Source organism: Mus pahari, chromosome 19 (genome assembly GCF_900095145.1).
Source record: "Mus pahari chromosome 19, PAHARI_EIJ_v1.1, whole genome shotgun sequence".
Taxonomy (NCBI): domain Eukaryota; kingdom Metazoa; phylum Chordata; class Mammalia; order Rodentia; family Muridae; genus Mus; species Mus pahari.
The window spans coordinates 31,491,518-31,504,479 of NC_034608.1; the positions used below are offsets into that span (position 1 = coordinate 31,491,518).

General features: G+C 47.2%; 1 protein-coding gene across 2 annotated transcripts in view; it reads left to right on the forward strand.

Annotated features, from left to right (window-relative positions):
* Positions 1 to 12,962, forward strand: part of F10 (coagulation factor X) — a 19,646-nt gene that overhangs the window by 1,637 nt on the left and 5,047 nt on the right. For both annotated transcript variants that reach the window (XM_021219417.1, XM_029532319.1), the window contains 5 exons: positions 682 to 842; positions 6,597 to 6,621; positions 7,583 to 7,696; positions 9,774 to 9,905; positions 12,319 to 12,554. In XM_021219417.1, coding sequence (XP_021075076.1) covers positions 682 to 842; positions 6,597 to 6,621; positions 7,583 to 7,696; positions 9,774 to 9,905; positions 12,319 to 12,554 — 668 coding nt within the window. The remainder of the gene's footprint in view (positions 1 to 681; positions 843 to 6,596; positions 6,622 to 7,582; positions 7,697 to 9,773; positions 9,906 to 12,318; positions 12,555 to 12,962) is intronic.

Consider the following 12,962-nt stretch of genomic DNA (forward strand, 5'->3'; position numbering starts at 1 on the left):
CTCCCAAGTGCTGGGATTAAAGGTGTGAGCCACCACGCCCGGCTGGGTAGGGACTCTTAAGTACCTGCTCTTTCCAGGCCTAGGAACAGCCTTAGGCAGACAGGCCAGATGTGTTTGTAGGATCACATTCCCACTGAGGCGGAAACAGATGACCAGGAGATACATCAGAGAGCTGCTGGCACTGTGACCAGCGACAGGACGGGGGAAGGGGCAGGCGTGGAGGTGGTCAGGATGCTGGGCCTCCTGAAGAGTCGTGCAATGGAGTTATCCACACGTGCAACTGGACAGGCACACCAGTCACTCTTGTGTCCCCTGGCACGGACCACTTAAGGGTTCATGACTTCAGAGGGCTTAGTCTGTCATGGCAGAGAGGGCGTGACAGGATGAAGCCACTCCCGCTGTGGCAACCAGGCGGCAGAGGAAAGGGAGACCGTCTGGTGGACCTCCCTTTCTCCTCAAGCTTCCAGGCCGTGTGGTGATGCTGCCCACACTACTAAGGGTGCAGCTATTCCCTCAGTTAGTTCTGTCAGGAAACGCCCTCGTGAACACACGCAGACGTGGCTCAGTCTCCCGGACTGACAATGGAGATTAATCATCACACTGTGGAAGGATATTCTAGACAGGGGAGAAGGCCTGTGTAAGGACTGGGTGAGAGGGCCTTTCACCTTCCCTGTCTTCTAGTGTTTATTAACCGGGAACGTGCCAACAATGTCCTGGCGAGGACTCGGAGGGCAAACTCATTTTTTGAAGAGTTCAAGAAAGGAAATCTGGAAAGAGAATGCATGGAAGAAATTTGTTCTTACGAAGAGGTCCGTGAAATCTTCGAGGATGATGAGAAGACGGTGAGTTGGGCCTGGGTCCTCTCAGTTACTTATTAGCTGAGGCTGGACCATCTCAGCTTCTGGGCTGCTACAGGGTTCCAGGCTGGCCCAGAGTTGGAACTTTACCCACAAGCCTGGGAAGGGTAGTCAGGGAAGCAACCTAGGGGTGAGATGACCAGCATCCTGGCTGTTGCCTGTGGTGCATTCATTCTCATCTCTTTTGCATCTCTCCAGCTCTCCTCCTGAGTAGGAAAACTGAGGGGAAGGGACATGGCACATCCCAGAAGGGCAGTGAGAACTCACGAGTGTGGCCAAGTTAACCTGTGGGAGATGGATGCACACTGTTGCCTTCACCCTCCCACTCCCATGGGTAAAGACCTCTGTGACTAGGAAGAGCATGTGGACCACACAGACACATGACAGGAGGCTCACAGCACCGCCAATCACCACCCGTGAGCAGCGGGGGGCCTGCTCCTTTTCCCCAGGAGAGGACCTTCAGGTGCCCAGTAGAAATCTGAGCCTAAATAAACAAGAATGAGCTCCCCCTCCAAAAAAAAAGGGGACCAAGGGAGAGCTTAGGGAGAAACAGGCAGTTGTCAGACCCAAGTGGAAGCTGCAAGGCCCACTGGCACCACAGAAGGCCACAGAGTCAGGCCTGTACCACTTCACGGCCATGCCACTGGCTCCACTTAGGAACTCAGTCACCTGTAGCCAGGATCGAGTGACCAAGATCACCAGGGGAGTTTAGGCCAGTGTGACCCTTGAGGGCTGGAATCAGAGCAGTTGCTTTCAGATAGCCGTGACTAAAGGCACTAAGTGTTTTAGCTCTTCCTACCAAAGGGTTCATTTGGTCTGTGATCTCTTCATTTCATGAGCTTAAATAGGACATTATAGCAACAGCCAGAGGGAGCATGCTCTCCGCAGGGCAGACAGGAAACAAAAGGGGGAGACGGGAAAGCACTGAAGCCAAGATTCTAAGGACAGCCCCACCAGGTCAGCTAGACCCCCGGATATGCCCCAACTGAAGCTTGCAGAAGCTCCCAAAACACCACCTCCTGGGGGACCAAGTGTTCAGTTATGACCCTCAGAAGGACAGTTCATATTCAAACCATAAGAGAGGCCAAGTTATGAGGCAAAGCTGGCTCTAGGCATGGATAAAGGATTCATTTATGTTCATCAAACAACCAGCGGCCTTAGGAGACTTACTGAGTTCAGGGCCCTGGCAACGTGGGAAGGACCAACGCCGTCCTCTACAAAGCTGCACAGTTACCTTGGGCTCCCAAAGCTCTCCGTCCTCGCTTTACCTTCCAAGATGTTCAAGTGCAATGTCATTGAAACCATTTGGACTTAATCACAAATGATTTCCTTAGGAAGGAATTCACCATGCACAGCAAAATCACCCAGTCAAGGTGGGGGCGTTAGAGACACCCCCACCTTGCATCATAGGACACAACAAATGTGAGGATTGTTCTGGAACCTTGCTGTAGCTAATGATGTTGACTACACTTAAGAACATGAACACCGCTTCGGGGATTCGTCCATTTATCTCATATTTGGGGAGAATTGGCTTAGTAGAGAAGGATTGAAGGAGTCTTGGAAATGAAGCTGACAGAAACCAACCTGTTAGGGGCTGGAGAAACCCATACAATTCTTTATGCCATCTATGTGACACAAGCTTTTATAGCCCTCCGCCTCTAACCACACCCAGGCTCCTCAGCAAGCCTGTCAGAGAAGTAGGGCTGGGGACGACTCCCATCCCCGATCCTGATATCACCCACAGACAAGGAGTCTTCCAGTCGTGGACCACTCTAAGGAGGCTCTAATGGGGTACTTGGATTTATTGGTTGTGAAGGAAGCAGGCAGCACTTAAATTGAGCTGTCACAGCCTTTTGAGACTCAAGCCAAGGCCATTCACTGTGGTGAGGCCATGCCACATAAGACAAGAGGAGGAGGGAAATGTACCGAGGAGTGTCCTGGAAACCACACTTCTGCAAGTCGGTCTAGAGAGAAAGCCACATTCCGCTCACGTGACCAGATACCGCCTCACTTCAGCAGATCATGGTATTCAAGAAAATTCTTATGTTGCTGTCCACCGGGTGACCACAGTCTATGTCAGCCACCAGAAAACAAAAAGGGAATCAAGAATTCTTCTTATTCCTCATTGTGGTAGCACATGCCTTTCATCCCAGCACTCAGGAGGTGGAGGCCGGTGGATCAGTGTGAATTTGAGGGCCTGGTCTAACAATTTGTTCCAAGCCAGTCAAGAATACATAGTACGAGCCTATCTCAGAAAAGAAAGAAAGAAAGAAGGAAGGAAGGAAGGAAGGAAGGAAGGGAGGGAGGGAGGAAGGGAGGAAGGGAGAACGGAAGGAAGGATTCCTTTAATTCTTTGCTACCAAACCAATGGTTTATCTAATGAGAGAATCCATAATTGCAGGAACTATTTTTAGTTTAAGCATCTGTTTAATATATATATATATATATATATATATATATATATATATATGAATATAAAACTGTCCAGTAGATAAGGAATTGTCTTTTTCAATAAGTGGAATTCATCTCAATCCCTCTGTCTTGCTATAACAAAATACCTTAAGCTAGGTAATCTACAAACACCATGAAGGTTTTACTCATAGTTATGGAGGGTGGGAAGTCCGAGGATAAGGTGCCTGCAGTTTGGGTGTCTGCCTCCAGAGGGCTTCCTGTTGCTAACTCCTCATTTGGAAGACAGAGGAAAGGCACAAGGAAGAGCTGTGAAAGCTTCACAAGACTTCAGTCCCCAGGGTGCAGCGCTCTCCGGACCTAATCACCACATAAAAGCCTTCTTAATGGATGCCATCTAGGGCCGCAGAGCAGGCTGGCTTTCTCTGCCAGTTAAAGAATGAAAAGCCCGGAGGAAGTATTACCGGGAATCTAAGGGAGGGAGTCTCCCTGCAAAGCCATCCTATGAAAGCAGGGAAATCGGGGTCCCCCTCTTTGGGGTTCTTAGTCCTATTAATAATATATTAGGGTCTAAAAGGACAACCAAGGGCAGGCAAGTTTTCCAGATTGTGGGAGGAGAAGAATGAAAAGAAGGGACAGAAGCCCGCACAAGGAGACAAGGTGGTGTGCGGGCAGCTTCACAGTGGACTGGAGAGCTTTAAAAGAACCGGGAAGCCCAGTGCATCAGTTGGGGAGTATAAACGTCCAGCCAGACTCTGGCCAGCATCCACAAAAAGAAAAAGAGAAGGAAAAGATAGTTACACCTTCATTATGTCAGGACTTAGAAAGTTGGGCAGACACAGCTGACCCCCATGGTAGCTCCTACAGAGTGTGCAAGGGGACAAGAATTATGGGAAGGAAAGCAAGTTGTGTTAGGGTGAATTCATCTTCCTAGGTGTGGTTCCTAAGCCGGTCCCTGACCTACCACAGAGGATAAAGTGTTAAGAAAAGAGACAAGAGTATGTCTTCAGTAGGGGATAGATCCCACTCTTTATAAATACTAACACTGAGTTCCAGCCAGTGAATGGAGGATGGTACATGGAGGCGGTATTCCAACACTTGTGCATTTATATCCTAAAAAGGCAAACCTCACGCCAAACAGACCCTAACACAAACTGAATTAGAGATCTGAGGTCAAAGCAAGAAAAACAAAAGCATTTAGTAGAAACATAGATCACAGAGTTAGCCAGCGTTCTTAAGCATGGCACCCAAATAAGATAACTCAAAAGAGAAAAATTAATCAACTGGACTTTATCAAATTTCTCTGGGAAAGAAAAAAAGAAACAGTTAAGAAGTGAATATTCAAGCTACTCACCAAGAAAGTGTTTGCAATTCACACGCCCAATAAGGGGCCCAGAATCTATAAAGAACTCACAACCCAAGAGAAGTGAACTCCTAAGAAAATTCAATGAACAAAAGACTCAAACAGCCACATCACCAGAGATGAAATATGGTGGCAAGCTCCCAAGAAGATATTCCACACCACTAGCTATCTCAGGAATTCAAGATAAAGCCACAGCGAGCCCCACTGTGCTGATAGTGGGGGTCAGTTTACCTGTGGCCAGTGTCTGGGTGTACAGATAGAAGGCAGGGCTGGAGGCTTTGGAGCCACCAGAGGCTCCAAATTCATGTACGTTGACATAGTGTGAATTTCTCAGAAAGCCATATAAGGTGGCCCACTGCTGCAGGAAACCATCCCTGGGCACTTAACTGAGAAAGACAAAAAAACTTACTGTCAAATGAAAACTGCCTTGCATAAGGCATAAATGTTTATAGCAGCTCCCATCATAGTTACCCCAAGCTGGAAACAGCATTTGGGTCGCCCACTGTTGGGTGAAGGTAAGCAAAGTCCAAGCCAGCAACAGGAAGATCAAAATGGGGTCCACAGTTGCCTAGACGTGCTCTGGAGGCATGGTGCTGAAGGAAGAGAATTTCACAAGCTTTTTTCACGTATGATTTTATTTATCCGACATTCTTTAAAAGCTATTCCTTTATTGAAGATAAGCCAGTTTGTGGTGGATACCAGCACTTAGGTTCAGAGAGCTGTGATTGAAAGGTTGGGTGAAGATGGGGCTGTGGGTTTCGATTGTATGGGTGGTCACACAAATCTATACATGAGCTAAAGTTCAGAGAACTGCACACCAGAAATGGGTTTTAGGAGAAAATATTTGACTCTTTCTTTCTTTCTTTCTTTCTTTCTTTCTTTCTTTCTTTCTTTCTTTCTTTCTTTCTTTCTTTCTTTCTTTCTTTCTTTCTTTCTTTCTTTCTTTCTTTCTTTCTTTCTTTCTTTCTTTCGGTACTACTGTAGCCCAGGCTGGCTTTGAACTCACTATGAAGCTGAGAAACAACCTTGAACTTCAGTCCTCCTGCCTCAACTCTGAAGTGCTAGGATCACAGGCCTGTGCTTACATGTCAAAGTTTCTGTTTAATTTTTGGAAATGTATTCTGCACCAAGCAGACCTCTATAGATCTCTGTCTTTTCCTCTTTCACCCCTGCGACTGAAATGAACTAGGCAAGGGCTCTGCTCCACACTGTATCTCCCACTCTACACTGAAACATTTTAATAACAGCACATTCACTGCGGTGACTACCATAACAGAGTCCTATAAGCAGAGTGGCTTAAAGCAACAAAGTAACAAGAATTTGTTCACTTGGCCTTTCAGAGGCAGGACCGGGCCAGGCTTTTGAAGTACCAGAAGAAACCAAGCTGTGGTGCCCAACATTACCCAGACCTCTGCTGTCTCCTGTGACCCTTCCTCCACAGTCAGTCAGCTCCTGTGTCTTTTCCTTACTTTGAAATGGACACTCTCATTGATTAAGAACCTATAATTCTGGATGACCTTACCTGGGGTCTTCACCCTAATTTGCATCCACTAAGTTCCATTTCTAGTTACGATCATATCTGAGGTCCCAGCTAGATCTGAATGGGGGCTGGTGGGGTTGTGAACCAGCGGTGTGTACTGTGACCTATTAAAGCTAACTAGCAATGCACACTTTTCCCATGGATGCCTGGCAGTCAGTGGTCTTGTACTTAATTTGGGGCGTGAGGAATCTTTTAACTGAACACTATACTCCAGTGGTATATAATGAGTGGATCCGTTTCATCCAGCCTACTTCTTGCTGGTTACCTTGAAATGTTGTTTCAGTATTCAGCAAGAGCCAAGTGTTGAAGTGGATCGTAGATGGAGGTGTTCTGGAACATTCCTCAGGGCAGGTTACTGGCAGTGGTTACCCTTAGTGTGAAATGTCTGTTTTCTCTAATGTGTTTTAAAATATTTTTTCTCTTTTAGAAAGAATACTGGAACAAATATAAAGGTGAGACATCTCCTATTTCAATCTTAAGTGAGAGAGACTCCTTAACATTTAAATCAGGAATAATGATTGGCTTTTGAAATCAGTTTGAATTACATTCCTGTTCAAATCTTGTTTATCTACACTTTTCCCTTATGGGTTTCCATAGTACTATAAATAAGTAATTTATAGTACTTTTATATTGGGTCCGGTTTTATTATTTACTAAAATGCACATCTTATTAAGTGAGATCTTGTCCTGTCACTGCTAAAGCCCAGGTTCAAGTCACCCTCATAGCACAGCCCCAGGAGTAACTGGGGCTGCAGATTTTTTCCACCATGCCTGGCACAGACACAGATTAATGTCAGTTCTTTCTCATCTGAGGATATCAACTTCCGTGATATTTCCAGTAAGTACAGCAAGTTAGAGCAAACAGTGGAGATGGGAATACTGGACTCTCTAAACAGTGGTCACCCTGGTGACTGCTCACAGCATCAGAGATGGTACTGATCATGGCCACCATTTATTCCACAATGGCAATCAGACTTGCCCCTGGGTAAGTGACTACCAGGAGAGGCGGAGCCTGTGCCAGGGCTGGATCAGCTTTGGGTTTTCATTCCATACCCAGAGGGTTTAAGAAGATGGTTCTCCACGTTCTCTGATCAGCAGGCACCGGAAACAAGTGTCACACTGGCCTCTTGTCTTTCTCCTTTCCAGAGAAGGCAAAGCACGTCACCCTGGCCACAAACACGCCATAATAAATTCCAGCAGAAATCAGGGACCTAGCCGATGATGCGAGGACAGGGGTATCACACATCCACAGCCACCCAAGTGGGAAATAAACGAAATCTAGATATGATAAATTCATCTCAAGGAGAAGTGTCCTCGGGCTCTCTGCAAAGTGGGTGCAGGGGCGAGGCCCACACACTGTGGGTGGCGTCCGTGACGAGGTCTCAACCTTCGTTTCCAAACCCTCCCATTACAGATGGCGACCAGTGTGAAAGCAACCCTTGTCAGAACCAAGGCGCGTGTCGAGACGGCATCGGGGGTTACACGTGTACCTGCTCAGAGGGCTTCGAAGGCAAAAACTGTGAGCTCTGTAAGTCCCTCTGCTCGGTGGGCCTTCGGGTCATAGAGTAGGGAAGAGGGAAGACACTGAGGTGCCTGACAGGCAACCTGAGTCGTTCGTAGTTCTGCGACACGCTGAGCCACCCGAGCTGTCCTCTAGCTGCTCGGTGGGATGCCGTGTGAGAGACGGTGCTCTGTGGGCCAGAGCTGTTGAAGGGCACCACGAGGCAGGTGACAGTACAGAGGCAGACTCTTCACTCTGCTCAGGTCAAATGGTCTCTGGCCATTTGTCACCACAAACATCAGTGAGGAATGTTCTAGATTGCCCAGTTTTAGACAAGCAATGCACTTAACCGATTCTACAGGGAGACTCACTGAGCTATTTTTTACCGCGGTGATTAGATTTTTAAATGAATGTTAGGTTACTGTCAGACCAGTTTTCCCTTACAGGAAAGAACAGCATTTCTCTTACCTCTTTCTTTATTGCTTTTTTGAGATGGGGTCTCACTCGCTGTCCAAGGCTGGCCTAGAACTTACTGTATAGCCCACTCCAGATTTGAACCCCTGCCTCGGCCTCCCAAGTACTGGGATAACAGATGCATGTCACCATGTCCAGGGTTAAATGACTTCCCTTATAGAATGAGATCTATATGTGGATGCCCTCAGACCTGCCCCAGTGAAGCTGCTGATTATGACAATGAACCATTCCCCAGACCCTGACATCTGCACACAACAGACCAACAGGTTTAGTGAGGGGCACAACCAGGGAGTTAAAATTCCATTAAAGTAGATGTTACTGCCTAATTGCTTTTTCACTTGAGCTCACATAGAGGGCTGTAATGCAGACAACTTCTGTCTTAGTTAGGGTTTTACTACTGTGAAAAGACACCATGCCCAAGGCAACTCTTATAAGGACAGCATTTAATTGGGGCTGGCTTACAGGTTCAGAGGTTCAATCCATTATCATCAAGGCAGGAACATGGCAGCATCCAGGCAGGCATGGTGCAGGAGGAGCTGAGAGTTCTACATCTTCATCTGAAGGCTGCTAAAGGAAGATTGACTTCCAGGCAGCTAGGATGAGGGTCTTAAAGCCCACACTCACAGAGACACACCTACTCCAATAAGGCCATACCTACTCCAACAGGGCCATACCTTCTAATAGGCCACTCTCTGGGCCGAGCATATACAAACCATCACAGCCACAGATGTGGTTATTAGCATGAGTTGGCTCAGCCTATGCTGGAAGCAGGTGGGTGTCTCTGGTCCAAGATGCTGTGGATGGAGGTATACGGACTCAGTCAGCCTTGAAATAGAATGTGCAGGTCAGACGTTACCAAGAGGATGCTACGTCACAATCTCATGTACCCCGAGACCTTCACTTCCAAAACTTAATATGCAGAGCAGAGGGACTTAAATGGCGCGCGCGCGCGCGCACACACACACACACACACACACACACACACACACACCTGCTTCCATATGCTCTGAACCTGGTTCCTGGTTTCCTGCCACATGCTTCCTATAGAGGACTATTTCTTCAGGATTTCACAGGAACCCAGACCTAAAAACACAACATGCTCACAACAGGGGCCAGGACAAGGCTCATATACTGGTTTTATTGGGTGAGGGAAGAAAGAGTTGCAGCTAGGATGCAACCCTCTCTCCATGCCAAGGGTAGTGCCTTAGAGGAGCAGGATGTGCACAGCCCTCAACATAGAACACGTGCCTCACAAAGCTTTTCTAAAGGCAGAGAGCCCCGCAGGGATGCTGAGTGTCCCTCACATGGCTTGTCTGGATGCCAGGTGTTTGCTAAGGTCCCTAAGGAGGCCAGGTGTCCCTGTGACAGCCTGTGAGGATGCCAGGTGTTCCTTCCATAACCTGTGCATATGTCAAATGTCCCTCCCATGGTCTAGGGAGGCAGCAGCAGGGAGAAAGGCTTGTATGGGGCTGGCATCTCACTTGGCAGACTGTCCTGTTACCATGTGTGTATTCCTTGGGACTCTGGTCCTTTGCACACCCCAGCCTGGGCGTGGCTAAGACGAGGCGGACGTAGCTGGCATGTGTGTCACATGTCTATGAGAAGGTCCCATCTATCTTCTGCTTTGCAGTTGTTCGGAAACTCTGCCGCCTAGACAATGGAGACTGTGACCAGTTCTGCAATGAAGAGCAGAACTCAGTGGTGTGCTCCTGTGCCAGCGGTTACTTCCTGGGTAATGATGGCAAGTCCTGCATCTCCACAGGTAGGGATCACCGGTCCACGGAGACCATGTGTCACCACTGTGTCAGAGGTCATCAGGCCACAGAGACAGCGTGTCACTGCTGTGAGCAGTGATGCCACATGTGCTGGTGGGACTTGCAGCTGACAGTGCCAAGAGATGGAGAATGAGATTTGGGGCTCTGGCCCTACAGTTCAAGCATGGAAGCTTTAGGTTGGAGAGAAGGTGTGTTAGTTCTAGGGGCAAGCAGCTGCTGAGCCTCAGGACCCCACCTGAAGTGGCTGGCACTCTTGTCTTGTTCCTACAAAGGCAGCTAAAAGGAGGTGGTCCCTGGTATCACTGCACTGGATCCACCCACAGCTCGGACAGTGACTACTGTGCAGGGTACCCATGCTCCTCTGTCCTGAGGGCCTCGGAACCACAGTTGTCACAATATCCCAGGGACAGGATGAGAGCAGGACTCTCCTGAGTCAAGAAGGAGGCTTGGGCAGGAAGAGGATCTGGCACCCATGCCATTTTTTCCAGTTCTGTGTCGACTGGGCTCATTTATTACCTGGTAAGAGCAGGATGTGCCAGGTCTGAAGAACACCAGAGCCACTACTAACAAGGCTCTTAGAGAGCAGTGAGTGCCAGATGGGCTGAGAAACGTGGAAGGCCATGACAATGAACCCCTCATAAGATCTAGAGAAAGGCAGGCAGATTTCTGAGTTCGAGGCCAGCCTGATCTACAGAGTGAGTTCCAGGACAGCCAGGGATATACAGAGAAACCCTGTGTCAAAAAAAAAAAAAAAAAAAAAAAAAGGAAAAAATAAAGATCTAGAGAAAGGTTCATCTGAGCAATACAGACATGACATGGGGATAGCAACTCTGAAGACCCAGCCTGTTGGTTCACAGATGGTCCCTAACTCCCACCATAGCAGCGCCCAGGAGTGCAGAGTCTCAGGCCCACATAGATCGCAAACAACCAAGCATACAGAGGAGATGAGATGGAACTCAACATGCTGAGCCATTTCTCCCTCTTCCCCACTCATCTGCTGCTCACGGAAGACAATATATCTCAGAAACCAAGTCATCAGAAAAGAGCTGCTCTGGATACAGCTTTCAAGGATGATCCAATTGTTTAACATGAAATCTCTCAACAACCGAAAGACAGGAAGGTTTGTTTTGGTTTGGTTTTGTTTTGTTTTTCCACTGACTTTTTTTTTCAAGACAGGTTTCTCTGTACAAACCAGGCTGTCCTGGAACTCACTCTGTAGACCAGGCTGGCCCCGAACTCATAAATCCATTTGCCTCTGCCTCCCAAGTGCTGGGATTAAAAGTGTGCACCACCACTGCCTGGCTTCACTGACATTTTTAAAGCTTAAAATAGTTAAGAAAATTTTAACTGGAGCTATTTCTTGATATGTGTACCAATTATTTTAACTCCAGGGACGATCACAAATCAATTAAATATAAAGTTTAATATCTGAAAACATAATAAAAGGCTGAGGTATGTTCAGTAGTAGAGAGCTTGCCTGGCATACTTTGAAAGTTTGTAACTACATATTTCAGCCCAGGGGTGAGAGTCTCTAGTTTCTTCTCACTAGCTAAGGTCACAATCACAACTCTTGGGAAACACAAGCAAAGGCCACATTGTAACTACTTGACCACAAACGATGACTGGCAACAGAATGGCCACTGTGCCCAGTCCCGGGCTACAGGGTCCTTCTCTTGCTGTTGGTTTCTGCTCCTTTTCTTGCATAGGTAAAGGCTTTCAAGTTTTCTAACTCTGCCTTTTATTTCTGGCTCTCACTGTAAACTTCGTTAAGAATATCCAGCAACAACCGTGCCACATCCTGAATGCCTGGCAGCCAAGAAATTTCTTCTGCCAATTTAATTTGCCTATCACCTTTAAAATATTGATTCTACAGTTTCAGGGCATGGGCAAAAAATGAACAAGGTCTTTATAGCCAACAGCCTCCACTCTGATTCCCAACAGAATTTCTGATCTCTTTTAGAAGTTTATGATCATAATATTCACTACCCACAATTGTATCAGCATTCTGGTCTTCTGAGACCCTGCTGGAACCACCCATTCAGCTCTGAACAATAGAAGTCTAAGTTTACTCCAGCTCACATCTCTAAATGCTTTCAAATTCTTCCTACCAACTAGCCCCAAGCCTTTTGAACCACATGACCAAGTAGCCATAGCAGCAACCCCACTCTTGGTACCAAATATTTATATTCATCAGAATTTCAGCACTGCAACAAAATGTCTGACAAAATTTAAAGGATGAAGGGTTTATTTTAGCATGTATTTATTTATTTATTTATTTATTTTAGCTGTGCTTTACTGATATCTCACTTGACTCTGAGTAGGCTTAACCATTCCACCCCAGCCAGGAAGCCTCACGAGGCTTCTGGCTTTGCTGAGGCCTCTGTGGTCCTATTCTTTCAGCTCCCTTCCCCTGTGGAAAATTCACTACCGGACGCAGGAAGAGGTCTGTGGCCCTAAACACCAGCAACAGTGAACTTGACCTTGAAGACCTCCTGCTTGATGAGGATATCCTGTCCCCTACGGAGAATCCTTCTGAACTGCTCAACCTCAACCAGACACAGCCTGAGAGGAGCAGCGACGACCTTGTTCGAATTGTGGGTGGCCGGGAATGCAAGGACGGAGAATGTCCCTGGCAGGTAACTGGCCTAAGCTAGTCTTGGCTGCAAGTAGAAACCCTCCCAGGGTCAGCAAAGACCAATGGGACAACCCTTTCCGGGTCACTAAAGGCCAGTGGGACAACCCTCTCTGGGTCAGTGACTCAGACCTACAAGGGTCCTTCTCAGTGGCCATTATTCCATTTCTAGTTTGAGAAAAAATTTTAAACAAAAACATCTAAATGCTAACATGGGTAAAATACGTTAAACAAAGATACATCTATTTACATTCAAAATGTTTATTTAAAACTACTTTGGTATGCTGGGCATGGTGGCGCAAGCCTTTAATCCTAGCAGAGGCAGACGGATTTCTGAGTTTGAGGCCAGCCTGGTCTACAGAGTGAGTTCCAGGACAGCCAGGGCTATACAGAGAAACCCTGTCTCGAAAAA